Source organism: Octopus bimaculoides, chromosome 7, assembly GCF_046866305.1.
Source record: "Octopus bimaculoides isolate indiv1 chromosome 7, ASM4686630v1, whole genome shotgun sequence".
NCBI classification, from domain to species: Eukaryota; Metazoa; Mollusca; class Cephalopoda; order Octopoda; family Octopodidae; genus Octopus; species Octopus bimaculoides.
Window position 1 is genome coordinate 14,233,580 of NC_142934.1, and position 15,901 is coordinate 14,249,480.

The 15,901-nt window shown below is 36.0% G+C and overlaps 1 protein-coding gene across 1 annotated transcript; it reads left to right on the top strand.

The window, feature by feature from the left end:
• The first annotated feature begins 264 nt into the window (after nt 1–264).
• On the top strand, nt 265–13,392 carry LOC106871135 (uncharacterized). The gene is made up of 7 exons (XM_014917444.3): nt 265–652; nt 3,609–3,782; nt 5,008–5,119; nt 7,020–7,136; nt 9,028–9,205; nt 10,845–11,016; nt 11,978–13,392. Exons 1-7 carry the CDS (start codon nt 382–384, stop codon nt 12,103–12,105), a joined length of 1,152 nt encoding a protein of 383 aa, XP_014772930.1. The 5' UTR covers nt 265–381; the 3' UTR covers nt 12,106–13,392.
• The last annotated feature ends 2,509 nt before the right edge of the window (nt 13,393–15,901 follow it).

Here is a 15,901-nt window from a genome sequence, read left to right on the forward strand (position 1 = left end):
ACCCTAAACACGTATTCATTTGCACACGCGGGTTAGGGATAGGGTTAGGGTTAGGGTTAGGGACAGGGTTAGGGATAGGGTTAGGGTTAGGATCGACCACTCAAGACTAGCTTGCGCGTTCGAGTCCGCGCTGCTTTAGTAGTACCGAAAAATAGATACATGTTATATTCCAATAAAAGTACTTTTAAATGTAAGGAAAAAAAAATGAATTTCGATTGACATAAGCGGTTAATGTTAATTTGTTACTACTATTTACCGCGTGCTAAGCGACAACATGTGTTGTTTTAGTGATGGCAGCAGCCAAAGTAGTCATAACAACCATTTATGAACACTGATAATTACACAAATGCTGAAAGTATTTAATGCATAATTCAAATTAAAATGTCTTTAACACGAACTATATTCACATCTTTCAGAAGGAAACAGTTTTGTTCAGCGTGTAGATTACCATTGTTGCATTATGACTGGACGCGTCTTTATACAAACCAACTGAAATGTTCGAGTCGTTCTAGGACAATATTTACTCGACCTCAACATTCACAGCTATCAACTACTCTCAATGGAGCTGAACCTAAAGACTGGATGTCTTCAGCTTTGCCGATGCGATACGTATTTGTAACAACATCGGAATCTATTTGGGAAGATATACCTGGTATTCATCTGTTTTATGTCTTTATGAACATGTATATATATCATTGTGTCCTTGATTTCCCCTCTAAATGTTTTGATTTTGGATTTAACTATATTTAAGCGTGTTAGATTTATACAAAGCCAAACAACCAAATTAATTGTTCTGACGTTTGAGAAACTCCTTATTTAGCCTTAATACTAACAAATTATTATAAGGTGCAATTTCTTTTGTCTCGACATCCTCCTATGTGTTTTTCCTTTGATAATGTAGACCTAGACGCACTGTCTAAAATATGATATTAATAATGATGATGACGATAATAAAAAACGGCGTTGAACTAGAGTTAGCCCACACACTGGAGCTCGGTGTGTACACACCCGATTCAGTGGCCTGCGTAAACACAAAGCAGTTCGAGTAAAAGCTTCGGTCTTTACATATTACTACCTTAATTGTTTTATTTCGCCCTCTCTGTTTTCATTGTCAAATAACTTTAACGAAGTCCACTCTGTTGCCAATGTTCGACAGGTCCCTGCTTTGAGGATATTTTCCTCGCTCTCTACCTTCAACCAGTCTCGGAGGTCCTGTAAAGCAGGGGTCCCCAACCACCGGGCCGTGTATCATTTGGTATCGGACCGCACAGAAGGAATAAACTTTAAAAAATTTTGACTAGTCTGCAGGATGCTTTCGCATTGTATGCATAATATATATGTATTGTATTTGTAATAATTAAATTATATATTATGCACTTTATTGTTATGTGCGTGATTGCCCGATCTGTGGAAAAATTGTCTTCCATGAAACCGGTCCGTTGTGTAAAAATAAGTTGGGGATTCCTGCTGTAAAGGATCAAGGGCACTGCTTTCGTTCTGGGTTAAAAGACAAAAAAAAAAAAAAGATTCTTTATCGTATAACTTTAAAAAAGACATACGATGAGTCCATCGGTAATTATGAATGTTTCTTACAAGATCACAAGGAGTATGTAAGGCGGTGAGCTGGCAGAATCATTAGCACTCCGGGCAAAATGCTTAGCGGCATTTCATCCGTCCTTACGTTCTGAGTTTAAATTCCGCCGAGGTCAGCTTTACCTTTCATCCTTTTGGAGGTCGATAAAATAAGTTGCAGTCGAGTACTGGAATTGATATAATCGATTTAATCCCTCCCCTGAAAGCCTTGGGCCAAAGTTTGAAACTAATGTAAAGAGTATGTGTAAGTCGAATGGTTGACTCGATTGTAGGTAGCGAAATTTCATTAATGACTGTTAAGTTAGCGTTACAATATTTAATGTCTTGATCAGTTTTTTTTTAAAAATGCTTAGGCGACAAAGAGAAGATAATATTGATTTCAAATTCTGGCACAAGGCCAGCAATTTCGTAGTAGGGGATAAGTCGATTACATTGACCCCAGTGTTCGACTGGTACTTATTTTTATCGAAAGGATGAAATGCAAAGTCAACCTTGGCGGAATTTAAACTCAACGTAAAGACGGACGAAGTGCCGCTAAGCATTTTGTCCGTCTTTGCTAAGAGAAGGCAATATTAATCCCGTGAGTACTATTTCTATAATTTCAGCAAGCAGGGGGAATAACTCCAGATATATTCCGTAATTTGAACTACAACTCATTGGCCTTCACCCAGTTTTCTCTGTCCCAAATCCTTTACTCAATCTTTCCTCTTTAGAACCCCTTCCTTCTAGAACTATTGCCGATGTTCTATCTTCTGCCATTAATCTTAGTATGTAGGTATTAACCACACTAACCTCACTGGATCCCCTAGTTTAGGCAGGTCCAAACTGAAAGAGCTGTTGGCACTACTTCTTATTCAACTATTAATCTCTCCATTCAAAAGTGAAATATGTTAGTTTGCCCTGATGAAGAACAAAAGTCCAAGACTTTGAACAAAACCCTTCATTTCTCTCCAACAAATTATTCCACCTATAATGTAAAACTTTTCACTTCCTCACAGCAGACTATGTTATTCCACATAGACCATCACTACTTTCATTGGATCCTACTGTTCACTTCCGTAATTTCTTACATCAACTCTAGGCACATATTTTGTTACCATTTTTCTGTTGACGTATACTACCTTTTGTTTCACTCATATTTGAAAATAATGAAAAATTAGGAAAATAACTTCGCCATTGTTGTTATGCTGGTGCTTGGAACATAAACTAACATGAAATTTTGGTAGGGAATTTTAGATCACTTTAAAGAAGTTTGTATCATAGAACCAATGGGTTAACATCGAAGGAACCCTATGATAATAAAGTCCTAGATACTTTAGTTTAGTCTATATAATCTTCTCTTTTGTTGGTGATATCTATTAATCACTTGAATTGACCCATGCTTGTTACTTTTATTAGCCACCAGAGATGCAAAGTTAATTCAAGCAGTATTTGAATTTGTTATAATGGGAAGAAATTAATAACTTAGATATTTTACTGTTCTTTTAGTTGTATCTGATGAATTTTTTTTTAAGCCTGTGTCTGTCAACCTAAGACGGGTAAAATTAGAAGCAACTACTCTTCCCTTCACAAAGTCAACACTGTGTTTGTTACACATGATAGTCATGAATGTTGGGTGATGATAAGTACTGCTGTATCACAGAATAAGAGACCCTGTTGAATGCTTTCTACCTGTTGGTGAATCCTAAGTACAGCAGCTTACTTTTAACTACATACTTCCCCCTGCAAGTGTATCACCAGGAAGAGAGCATTAGCATAATTTTTCCTGACATAAAACTAAACTGCATCTCATGCAGGCTAATTTTCTTCCTAATTAATTAAGCTATAGCTCTTTCTATGATTTTCATGATCTAGTAATAATAAAGTTGTCCTATACTAAGTATTTATCTTCTTATTTGTATGTTATATGTGTGTGTGTGTGTGTGTATAATGTATGGATATCTGCATGTATGTATGTGTTTGCCATTTTGCTTTTGAAAAAGTTTTTCCAGAAATGTTTTTATTTTTATTCTTAGATGGATTTGTTTTTGATACTGGTTATGTGGATTCCCATGCTGGTTCTCCTTACGACCCTAAAATTCCTTTGATTCTTGCTGTCCATAACCTCATGTCCAGCCATGAAGATCTTATTCCACTCTTGGCACCATTAGTCTTGAAAAATTACAGAGTTATTGCAGTTAATCTTCCAAGTAAGTACAACTGTAACTTTATTGAAGTATATTATAAGATTGTTGTTGTTTAACCCCTGGTCAGTTCTCATCAAGCTACCTTGTGATCAAATGCATTCCAATCATGGCCATCCTGACATTTTAGAACATGTAGAACTGCATTATTCTGTTTCGTTTAAGCCTTTAGAATTCACATTACTCTGTCAAATATAATACTTATACATTCACATTGCTTTCAACTAATCATTTATTATCTTGTAGTGTTGAGATTTTGATGATGTGATTGTAAATTCCAAAAAAATGCGATGCTGATTGAGAAGGAATTGTATTGAGTCATTCTGGATGTAAAATTCTGTCTGTTTTTGATTCATAGAATAAACTGTCATTAAGAAGTAATAAGAGATCTGTGTGCCAAAGACTTCTATCATCTCATCATTTTAACGTTCTGTTTTCCATGCCTGCATGGGCTGGATGGAGTTTATTGAAGTAGGTTATCTACAGCCAAATGTCCTTCCTGTCACCAACACACACTTGTTTCCAAGCAGAGTAATACGTCCCCATAGCCAGATATGTTCTCAGAAAATATCAAAAATGAAGGACACTGTTTGTATGACAGCGGCATTCATTTGCAACTATCACACAATGTCAAGACAAGGAGACATAAACACAGACTCACACACATATGACAGGCTTCTCTGCGTATCTGTCTACCAAATCCACTCACAAGGCTTTGGTTGTCCTGGAGCTATTGTGTAAGACACTTGCTCAAGGTGCCATGCAGTGGGATTGAACCCAGAACCATGCGGTTGAGAAACAAACTTCTTAGCACACAACCACACCTATATTCAACAAATAATGCTTACAACTCAATGTGTATTGGATATAAAGGAGAGAACATGGCTACCATGTAAGACATTAATTATTAAAATAACCTAAAATCATAGCATTCACTTTCAATAATAATTAGAATTTAATATTTCTAAAAAGAAAGGCAGAGTAATTACCATGCTAGATAAAATGCTTAATGGCATTTCTGACTCTTTACATTCTGAGTCAACTGAAGTCAACTTTCACCAAAGTTGACTTCGTCTTTCATCCTTTCAGAGTTGATAAAATAAGAACTAATTGAGCACTGGGGTTGATGTAATTGTCTTACCTTCTCCCTTCAAAATTACTGGCCCTGTGCCAAAATTAGAAAGAATATTTCCAAAAATAATCATTGCTTATTCGGTGATTTTATTTTCAGGTTCCATCTATACAAATGGTGTTGGTTTAGGCCATGATGATGGTTTCCTACACTCCACTACTGAGAATGCAGAATTTATTTTTGATTTTCTAAAAGAGCTGAAAATTCCAAAGTAACTATTACCATTTGATAAATTTCTTTATTTGACAAATTGATAATGATAATGATGATGATGTGTTGGGTGTGTGTGTGTATGTGTCATATTTATATTTATTTATTTATCTAGGCATAGATGTGGTTGTGTAACTGATTGGTTCACTTCCAAACCACATGGTTCTCTCAGCAATTGCTTCAACACCACGTTTCTAGTGAAAACCCTACCAGTAATGAGTTTGCCTTATTTGGGATGGTCCGCTTCAGTATTAACCATTATTCTTCCATTCTTCTCTTTGATGTTCTCTCTCTCTTTCGATTTCTCTCCTCTGTGCTGCTTCCTCTTCCGTTTCATCTTGTCACCTTTGCGATGCTGTCATTCTTAGATATTCTCTCCTCACTGCTGTTTTGCTCTTCTGTTACATCTTGGCGCTTTTGTGGATATCTCTCCCTTGTGCAATTAGGTGCTCTTTTTCATATTGACGTCTTCGAGCCCGTCTCTCTTGTCTCACTTCTTGTGATTGATTTAATAACCTTAATGTATTGTTTAATCTTCTTGCGTCCAGTTCTTCCCGAGTGAGACTGGCTGTTCTTCACCTTTGTCTCTCTCTCTGGCTAACCGTTGCCATCTGTCTGATTCATTCTCCATAGCAGGTGGATGAGTATATTTAATACGACAGGACACAAACTTCAAAACAAATGCGTATATTTGTGTGCGCGTGTGTGTACGTTAGTTTGTTTATTTTTCTATACGTAACCATACAAAGACCAAAATTACAAAGGATTACATTAACAGCATACACAGAGACCCCCCCCCCCCGGCAACATCTATACATTCTCTATCTCTGTCTGTCTGTCTCTCTCTCTTTCTTTCACTACTTCCTGAAACGGGAAAAAATCTTGAAGACAGGCTTCACTGCCTTGGCAAAATTCTTCATTCATAAATATTTACAAACATCACGGTATCAGCAAATATTTGTAAATATTTATAATTACTTTCCTTTTATATTTAGCTTTCTTTAAACAGACAATATTATCAAGCTTTCTTTCAATAGACAATATTTTAATTCTATGACTTAAAAATTACCACTTATTTATTTATCTTTATCTTATTAACTTTTTAAGCAGAAAATCTTCCAGAACAGTCAAACATCCGTAGAAATAATTTTGAGGTGCAAAAATCTTATTTAGTTATCTTATATATTGCAATTAATGTTTACCAGAAAAAAAAAATCAGCATTCATTGAATGAAAATGTTGCTGTTGAGAGAGAGTGTGTGAGTGAAAAAGAAAGAGAGAGAGAGAGAGCGTGTGTTTGCGTCTGTAGATAGATAGAGAGAGAAAGAGAGAGAAGCAGCGTTCATCAACTAAGTGAAAAGGTTTTTGTTGAGAGAGCGAGAGGAGCTGTTTGATTCCACTCCCTCTCTCATTGTTATTACCATTTTGTCTCTTCTCTTTTTTTACTCTTACTTACACTGTTACTTCCTCATTGCTTTTGGACAAACTTACAAACAAGCTCATTATATAAGGGCTTTCCTATAAGTAGGTTATCTCCCTTGGCTAGGCGGCGCTCCATGTAGACAATTAAACTTCCGCAGACTATCCACGCTATTGTTATTGTTTTAGGTCTTATGGATATAAAGCAGCTGACAATTTGTTGTCACATTAGAATTTTCTTACTGTGAAATAAGATTTTATCAAACTGATTTTCTATCATGACTTTATATAATACACACACACACACCATATAAAGTGAGAGAGAGTATATTTATCATTTATTTGTTCATTTAACAGATTTTTCCATGATAGCATGGGTTATATTTATACACATGATGTTTGCAATTGACAGTTAACTATGATAATGTTTATGAAGAATTGTCCTTTTAATTTTCTTCTTGATATTTTTCTTTCTCACACAAGGGTTGATGTATTACTTGGCCACGGCACTGGATGTTACCCTGTTGTTCGCTTATGTGCAGGACATGACCTGTTTAAGTCTGCAGCATTAATTTCTCCTGCAGGTCACTTACCATGCCCGTCAGTATTATTTTATTTCTATATGCACCTTTTTTTTTATACATACCATACACATTCCAAATCTACCCTTATTCAACAGATCTATGATTAAAAGTATTCTAGCTATGAACATCTCATCATTTTGGAATGAAGCATCGTTTATCTGGTATTACATTGTCCTTGGTATATGAAGGTGTGCTGAAAAGTTCTTGGCTTTGGTTCAAAGAAAATACAGGAGGGTCAGTTAATTAAGATTTTATTGAACATATTCCCCTCTCAGATTCACACACTTACTGTTGTGGTCCTTTAGTTTTTCTAAGCCCTGTAAAATAATTTAGAAAGTTGGGCTTCCAACCAAGCCTTTCATGATACCCTTAAAGCCAGGAACTTCTCGGCACTCCTTCGTATATGTCTTTCTATTTTTATGCTTATAGAGCATGATTTGAAGGAGAATTGGGTGCTATCTTTAGCAGGCCACACGACTATGCATAGGCTCCCTTGTTTTCACATATTTTGATAGGTAATTTTAGTAAGTGGAAGAGTAATTTGGGTAACTCTATGCCATTTTGAATAAAGTTTTTGTTATCCTTCTGTTCCAACAGTGAAAAGCTAGCATGACTTTTTTGTTAGTCACCTCTGGTTTCCCACCTGATCTTCAGCCAACCATTCATCTCTGATGTGTGATTATTTATAGTGATAGTGATAACTATTGTTAGCATGAGTATCTTAGGCACATACCTTGTAAAATGCACCACACACTTCATGATGACAATCATGTTGTCAGTAGCTCATCTGCTGTCCCTCTGTATGTAACTCTGCACACATACTAATATGTCTGTCTGTTTATCTAGCTCTCTCCAGGGCTTTCTGTGGTCAAGATTGATCATGAATCTGCATAGACTTGAGCAAGGTTTATTTTGTGGAAGACTAGCAGTTGCCCATACATGCACATTTTCCCTTTCTCTATGGCTACCAGTGTCATCCAAGGAAAAGGCTTAATACTGTTTGGCACATGTTCCATCATAACACAAAAAGTCAGTATTGATGCTGCAAGACATCCCATCCAATGCTTGTACACTTCTGCCAAATCCACGGCCCTGGATTGGTAGTTTTTTTTATTGACCTGTTACAAATAGCAGTCAAATTTTCTTTGGATCACATCCAGCTATCTTAACCATTTTATTATTATTTTTCTTTGTCTCAAATAATTTTTTAAATAATGAAGAATTTAGTAAAATAACATTGTCATTATAAAGCTGGTGTTTGGTGCATAAATTAACATGGAAGTATGATGAGAAAGTTTTAATTTAAATCACTTTAACCCTTTAGCATTTAAAATGGCCATATCCAGCCCAAATATTCTACTGTACAGATCCAGCTTCCCACTCCTACTCTACAATGTAATTTTAAAGATAAACAACCACATCATTGAAACCTTGAATCTACAAGGTAATGCATGACTAATTCAAAACAATGTGAATTAATAAGCATTACATTTGACAGAGTAATCTCAATGCTAAAGGGTTGATAAAGCAAATTTGTTTCATATAACCAAGGGCAGTCTCAGATGGGTTGGTTTCAAAAGGGTTAAAAAGAAAGGAGATGTATAACAATGAAGTCCTAGGTACTTTAATTTAGGCTACATCACCTCATTTGTTTGAGATCATTTGCTACTTTAGAATCTTAAACATACATATAAGCATGCCTATATTCATTCTCTATTTTCCTTCAGTGACTTGTATCAAGGTTATTTTATTTTACACCTACAGACTAATCACTAGTACATTACCATACTATAACTGTGAAATCAATTATCTTTCAGCTTAGTAAAAAAAATATAAAAATCCCAAATATTTAATAATTATATGGATTTATTTTCCTATTGTTTCTTTTTGTTTTATAATATACACAGAGGAGTCCAACCTCACTTACGCTATAAGTTGTTCACAGAAGTATGGGATGTACCCTACCTTCGACCTTTTGCAAAAGTTTTTGTCTATCTATGGAAACTCAAGGATGCTTACAGGGAATATACAACAGAAAGCGTTATAAGGGGTTTCTTCATAATCAACGGTATAGACTTCAATAGTGTAAGTATAGTTATTATTTTTTTTTATACTGATAAAGATTATTTTATTTACTTTTCTCAGTTGTATTTGCTTGGCAAGTAACTTGTTCTGGAATCATGTGTTGAATCTGATTCAAGTACGTGATAAGAAGCTTGCTTTCCAACCACATGGTTCCAGGTTCAGTCCTACTACATGGCGCCTTAACCTTCTACTGTAGTTTTCTACTATAACCTCAGGCATGGAACATGGATGTTAAATTTCGGCTTGCGAAGACCTGTTGGGGCAAGCGAAAGCGAAATCGTGATGGCACTAAGAGCACCGTCCAAGCGTGATCGTTGCCAGAGCAGCTGTCTGGCTTCCATGCCGGTGGCACGTAAATAGCACCATTTGAGCGTGATCATTACCAATGTCGCCTTCCTGGCACTTGTGCCAGTGGCATGTGAAAAGACATTCAAGCGAGATCATTGCCAGTGCCGCTGGACTGTCTCCTGTGCAGGTGGCACATAAAATACACCATTGCGAGCATGGCCATTGCCAGTACCGCCTTACTGGCCTTTGTGGCGGTGGCACGTAAATGCACCCACTACACTCTCGGAGTGGTTGGTGTTAGGAAGGGCATCCAGCTGTAGAAACTCTGCCAGATCAGATTGGAGCTTGGTGTAACCACCTGGTCCACCAGTCCTGTCAAATCGTCCAACCCATGCTAGCATGGAAAGTGGACGTTAAACGATGATGATGATGATGATACACATATATATATATATATATATATATATATATATATATATATATATATACATGTAGTGACACCTTATAGCAGACGACTGTTATATGTTCAATGTCCGGAGTTTTATCCACGCATGCGCAGAGACTAGTTCCAGAAGGAATACAGGAAGAGTCTCATGCGCATGCGTAGAGTTCGACACCCAGCTTTGGCGCCTTTTCTCAGTCTCTTCGTTGACCAATCTCTGTCGAGCCAAGACGTCCAACAGAGCTCTCTCACATGTCAGCACCAGAGCTTCACAAATAACCACGGAAATCATTCAGGAGGCGTCTCAGTAACCGAGGGCGACGAGCTACCGAATTCCCTCCAAGCGTGAACTGAATTCCACTGTAAATAAATATTGTTATGTTGTTCAGAATCTGCGTTCCGTTGTTTCTTCTAGAAATTTAATGTACGGAAGCGGCGTACGCCTAATGGTGTATAACCACTTCCCTACATATATATATATATCTGTAATATATAGGTGTTATACATGTAACAATTAAATTATGTATTATGCACTTTATTGTCTTGCATGAAACTGGTTTGTGATAGAAAAAAGTTAGGTGATCACTGCCTCAAAGCATCTTGCAATGTCAATTATGGCTTAGAAAAATAAAAAACATTGAAGTTATAGCTTTAATCAGAAGACACTAATACGTCAATCCACTTTTATGACTTTTTCATGAATATACTTGATAAAATTTTTTGAATTCATCAGTAATATTTTATATTCATTTAATGTGGCAAGCTAGTGAGTTCAAATTCCACCGAGATCAACTTTGCCTTTCATCCTTTTTTTTTGGAGCGGGGGGTCGATAAAATAAGTACTAGTTTTGCAACGGGGTCAATATCTCCTAATATTGCTGGCATTTAAACTTTTTGGTCTTCTTACAGATTGGTGGATATTTAGTAAGTATGAAATCGAAGGAAGTGCCTGTTGGTGTACTTTACTGTAAAGATGACAAATTTACTGACACAGAAATATTAGAACATTATTGCAAATTACTTGGTTTTGAAGATCAGCATTTTGTGCATTATGATGGCAATGGCCAGATAATAAAGCAAGGTGAGTTTGTTTGACATTTTAATTGTTCAAATATCCATTTTTTTGTCTATGTATATGTCATGTTGTTCTTGAGAAGATATTGTAAACTCTGTCTCAATTAGTCTATGGGACAGATGTAACCAATATATATATATATATATATATATATATATATATGTATACTCTGTAGTGAATACTTTTGACAAATGTTTGAAAACATTTGAGGGTAAAGCAATAATTATGCTGGCAACGGCTAGGCTCAAATGGTGTTTTTTACGTGCCACCTACACAGGAGTCTGTCCAACGGCGCTGGCAATGACCTCACTCGATGTCATTATTATATTGACTATGGTCAATCCACCTTCTGTTTGCCTCTAAGAACAACCTTCTGTGCTCTTCCTTAGCCCTTTTTAATACATTAATATGCCTGAGAACATTTCTCATTTTTTGACACGAAACATAGTTTCAAAGTGTTCAGGCCTCAAGTGACATGGGTTGGATGTGTTGTCACACTTCCAGTAATCTCTCTTTCAGGGTTACTGTATTCTAGACATGACAGAGAGCTAGGTATTGCTCATATGCTTTTATTCTTTTATTTGTTTCAGTCATTTGACTGCGGCCATGCTGGAGCACTGCTTTTTAGTCGAGCAAATCGACCTGAGGACTTATTCTTTGTAAGTCTTGTACTTATTCTATCGGTCTCTCTTGCCCAACTGCTAAGTGACAGGGACGTAAACACACCAGCATCGGTTGTCAAGCGATGTTGGGGGGACAAACACACACACGACGGGCTTCTTTGAGTTTCTGTCCACCAAATCCACTCACAAGGTTTTGGTTGGCCTGAGGCTATATTAGAAGACACTTACCCAAGATATCGCACAGTGGGACTGAACCTAAAACCACGTTTAAGAGGTGAACTTCTTAACCACACAACCATTTCTGTGCATATGTAATATAAGTAATTTTCTTTTTTAATTTTCAGCTGAAACTACCAAAGGATCATTGCACCATGGACTTATACTAGAACATGGAAATCCATTTCAAGTCCTGAAGAACCCACTTTTGAATTTAGTAGAGAAACTTGTTAATCTATCAAAACAAGTCCGATAAAATATTATTTATATATATATACATATATATGGGAGAATTCACGAAAAAGCAACAGACGAAGACAGGTGGTGTAAACAACAAATGGATGTATTAAAGGAACCCAAAAAGAAACAAAGAGAGAAAAAAATATATGTGTAGTGGTCAGTGATCTATCATGGCAAATGCCAGACAGAAGGATCACACATACACACACACACACACTTCCATTAAAAGACTTGTTTGTATCAAATAACATTTCATAGAAAATGGCCTGCTGAATATTTCTTGTTTTTGCAGCATTTAACCAAAAAGTCACTGTCGCAGTGAAATTTAAATGTTGGATATGGCAATTTGTTGACAGGGTTCATTCCAACAAGGCTCTTCAGTATCACCAGAATTTATGTAAACCAAAATTTGCAAACAAAATACTAGCATTCCATACTGTAAGGTCTTGACTTCATACACCTTGACTTAAGAGTTATTGAATCAGATGTGGAAGCTTATCTAGGTGGTTGCTCAATCTGCTAGAAACAGCAGTTGAATTCAACTCTCATCCTACTGTCTTACAAAAGGAAAGACACAACCAACAAATATAATTCCAAATCCTTAAAAGGACAAGATAGTCACTGCTGAAACCACTGATTATAGGTCTTTTTAACCAGAGCTGATCTGGGGGGTTAATAACAGCAATAACAAATACTGGGCATTGTACCCCCTCCTTATCCACAAAGTTCAATTTTATTGAAAAATAGGTTATCATCATCCTATTGTATGTATGGTTATTGATTAAAAGGTTGAATAAGGGAAATCTGCGTAAACAAGACATGCAAATCCCCACAAAATAAAAATGAAAATAGACATGTTCATCATGTGAATGCTAGCATTGAAAAGTAACTATTAACCCTTTTGATACCAACCTGCCTGAGACTGTCCCTGAATTATACAAACTTCCTGTCTAATGTGATCTAAATGAAAACCTTCCTTCAAAATTTCATGTTAATTTATGTTCTAAACACCAGTTTATTAATGGCAATTATTTTACTGTACTAAAATCTTCATTATTTTCTAAGTCAATTGAAATAAAGGCAGTATATTTCATCAGTCACTTGTCAACAAAAGGGTTAAACTAAAATTTGAAACAATATATAAAGGAACATAAATCTGTTCAACTCATTTTGCCAGTTTGACAAATGGTTCAACATCTATATCGCTGTTGAAGGGGTTATTGATAAAAAAAAGTACATTCATTTATAGAACAAGCTTTCAATAAAATTCCTCTATTTTTTGAGGTGTCATTGTGATATTAAATTCCTGATGTTTTTGTTGATTTCAGATTATTCTAAGGAATAACATTCTAAGGTGATCTCCCCATTATCTACTCTAAATATTATTTAGTTTGAACTCAGCACTGTGAGCTATACAAAACACTAATTATGCTGCTTATGGTACATATCTATCACTTTGATGTATTTTGATAGGCTTAATTAGTTTCCTGGTTTAAAACCACCATCTGTCCATCTGATGCCTTTGACAGAGCCCACTTTGTTACAAGAATTCTAACTAGACTTCAAGTCAGAGGATGTCAAGATCTTTCTCTAACCACCAATCATGGATATTCTGAAATAAAAAGCATTTGTGAAACTCTTTCTCCTCTGACACATTCTCGCTAGGAAGAAAAGAGCATATATGAAACACACATCCACATTCAAAAGACTTCTTATAAAGACCATCACTGAAACAGAAGAAAACTAACATTGAAGTGAAGGAACCAGCTACTCTTGTAAAGATAGAATATCATGTGAACTGCCTCCAACATATCACTCTTAAAGGCCATAAGCCCAGCTTTCTTTCCAACCCCAAATGCAGGTTTATCAGTCCTTCTAAGAGTGAGAAAGGCATTGTAAGTAAACTTAATCTGAATCCCATCAACACTGATATTAAAAGGGCCTCGGGGTTGATTCAGTGAGACTGCTGCACCACTGTTATTAACTGGGTCCTCAGCATTGAGAATAAAGCAAATCAACCTAATTTAATATTGTGGGTTTCTATCCTTCAATATCAAAATCCCTCCACCTGAAAGCCTTAAAACTTTATGAGATAATTAACTAGAATAAGCAACTTTGATAAGGGGATCATCTTGATCACTTGGAAATCACTCTTGTTTCACAATGATTCCTACTGTTTGATGTATCTAGGGGGAGTCATGATAGGTTGAGGGTCACTGACCTTACTGGGTTATTTATCCTGAATATCCTTAAAAAAGAATTTAGAACTCCACAGTTCAGCCCTGTATGAGGCCATATGAATATCTATGCCATAGATAAGTTAAAGGAAAATTCTTGAAAACATCTTCAAAGAATTTGACCTAACAACTATTATTACAACTAAACAAAAAATCAACTTGCTAGATGTTGCCCTAGATCTCAAGTTGGGTAAGTACTACACTTATAGAAAGCCCAATGAGAAAACTGTATATGTCTATAGAAACTCTTACCACCTTTCAGCCGTAATTAGAAACCTAGTCACAAGCATCAATAGAAAAATCTATGCATTAGTGGACAGAGAAATGTTCAATAAGTTCTTTATCGCCAATAATGTCATGGTTAGCTACTTATGCTTAAATAATGACTTTCATTATTGCATGTTACAACAGAAAGAAACCTGCACAGCTTACAACAGAAAGAAACCTGTAGAGCCACCTTCACACCATCTGATGGTATCAATACAGGCATAACAACTAATGATTTCAAGAGGTTTATGTAACACATGCACTCCTTCAGGTGTAAAGACAAAGAAAACTTCACCACTTTATCTGGAGAGTAAGGATAAGGAAACGACTTTCCCCAAATCACATGGATTATCCTTGACAGAGTTCTTCCCTACTCACCTGGAGTTCATATTTGCCTTTGTGAGAAATTATATATACCACAACAATCTGCAGGAAAACTGATCTTATTGATGCATTCTGATTACAGATGTATTCAGATAACTTAAGATGATTACCCTAGTTCTAATTGGCCCATGCACAATTCCAAGGTGTACAATCTGTTTACTCATAGTGGGATTATTTCCCTTCTGTGTACTATTACCACGCAGTTAAGATTACATCATGGAGCTATGCTTAACATGCAAACTGACAGGTAGTCTAACCCTACCAAACTGATCACCCTGCCATATGGTATGTCACTGAACGCCTAAATCATACAAACTACTTGATACCAGCAGACTATTTGCTCTGACTCTGTACATCTGAGGACATAGGCATGTATCTACACCCACAAAACTTCAAGTAATGAGCAGCTGACTTAACTTGTTATTAAATACAACTCCAACTAAATGTGTTGGGTGCAATTATATTTCATTTATTCAAATACTTGCATACATGTGAGTGTGTGTTACATTCTGAACATATATTCGCAACTATTTATAAATACAATTTACTTTGTTTTAAACATACAACATTTATCTTATAAAATAATATTCAACATTATCATAATGTTCAGTATCTAGAATACAAAAGACTGAATTTCTGGGTCAAAATTACAAATTTCTCTTTCTTTATGTACATTCAACTCAGCTATTTCCTTAGTGCTTTAGAGTTTGATCTTTTTTGTTTCCCCCCCATCATCTGTTTCTAATAAGGGTAGTCCATAACACAAGAGATGTACACTCAACAGGAGCCAATCCACTTTCACCATTGGTCCTAGATCATGGAAACATACATCAACAGCCTCACTAAATGTAATACTGTATCTGGCTAGAACCTCGTTAATTTGGCAAATGTATATAAAAAGTTCCTCCTACATAAGGTTCTATA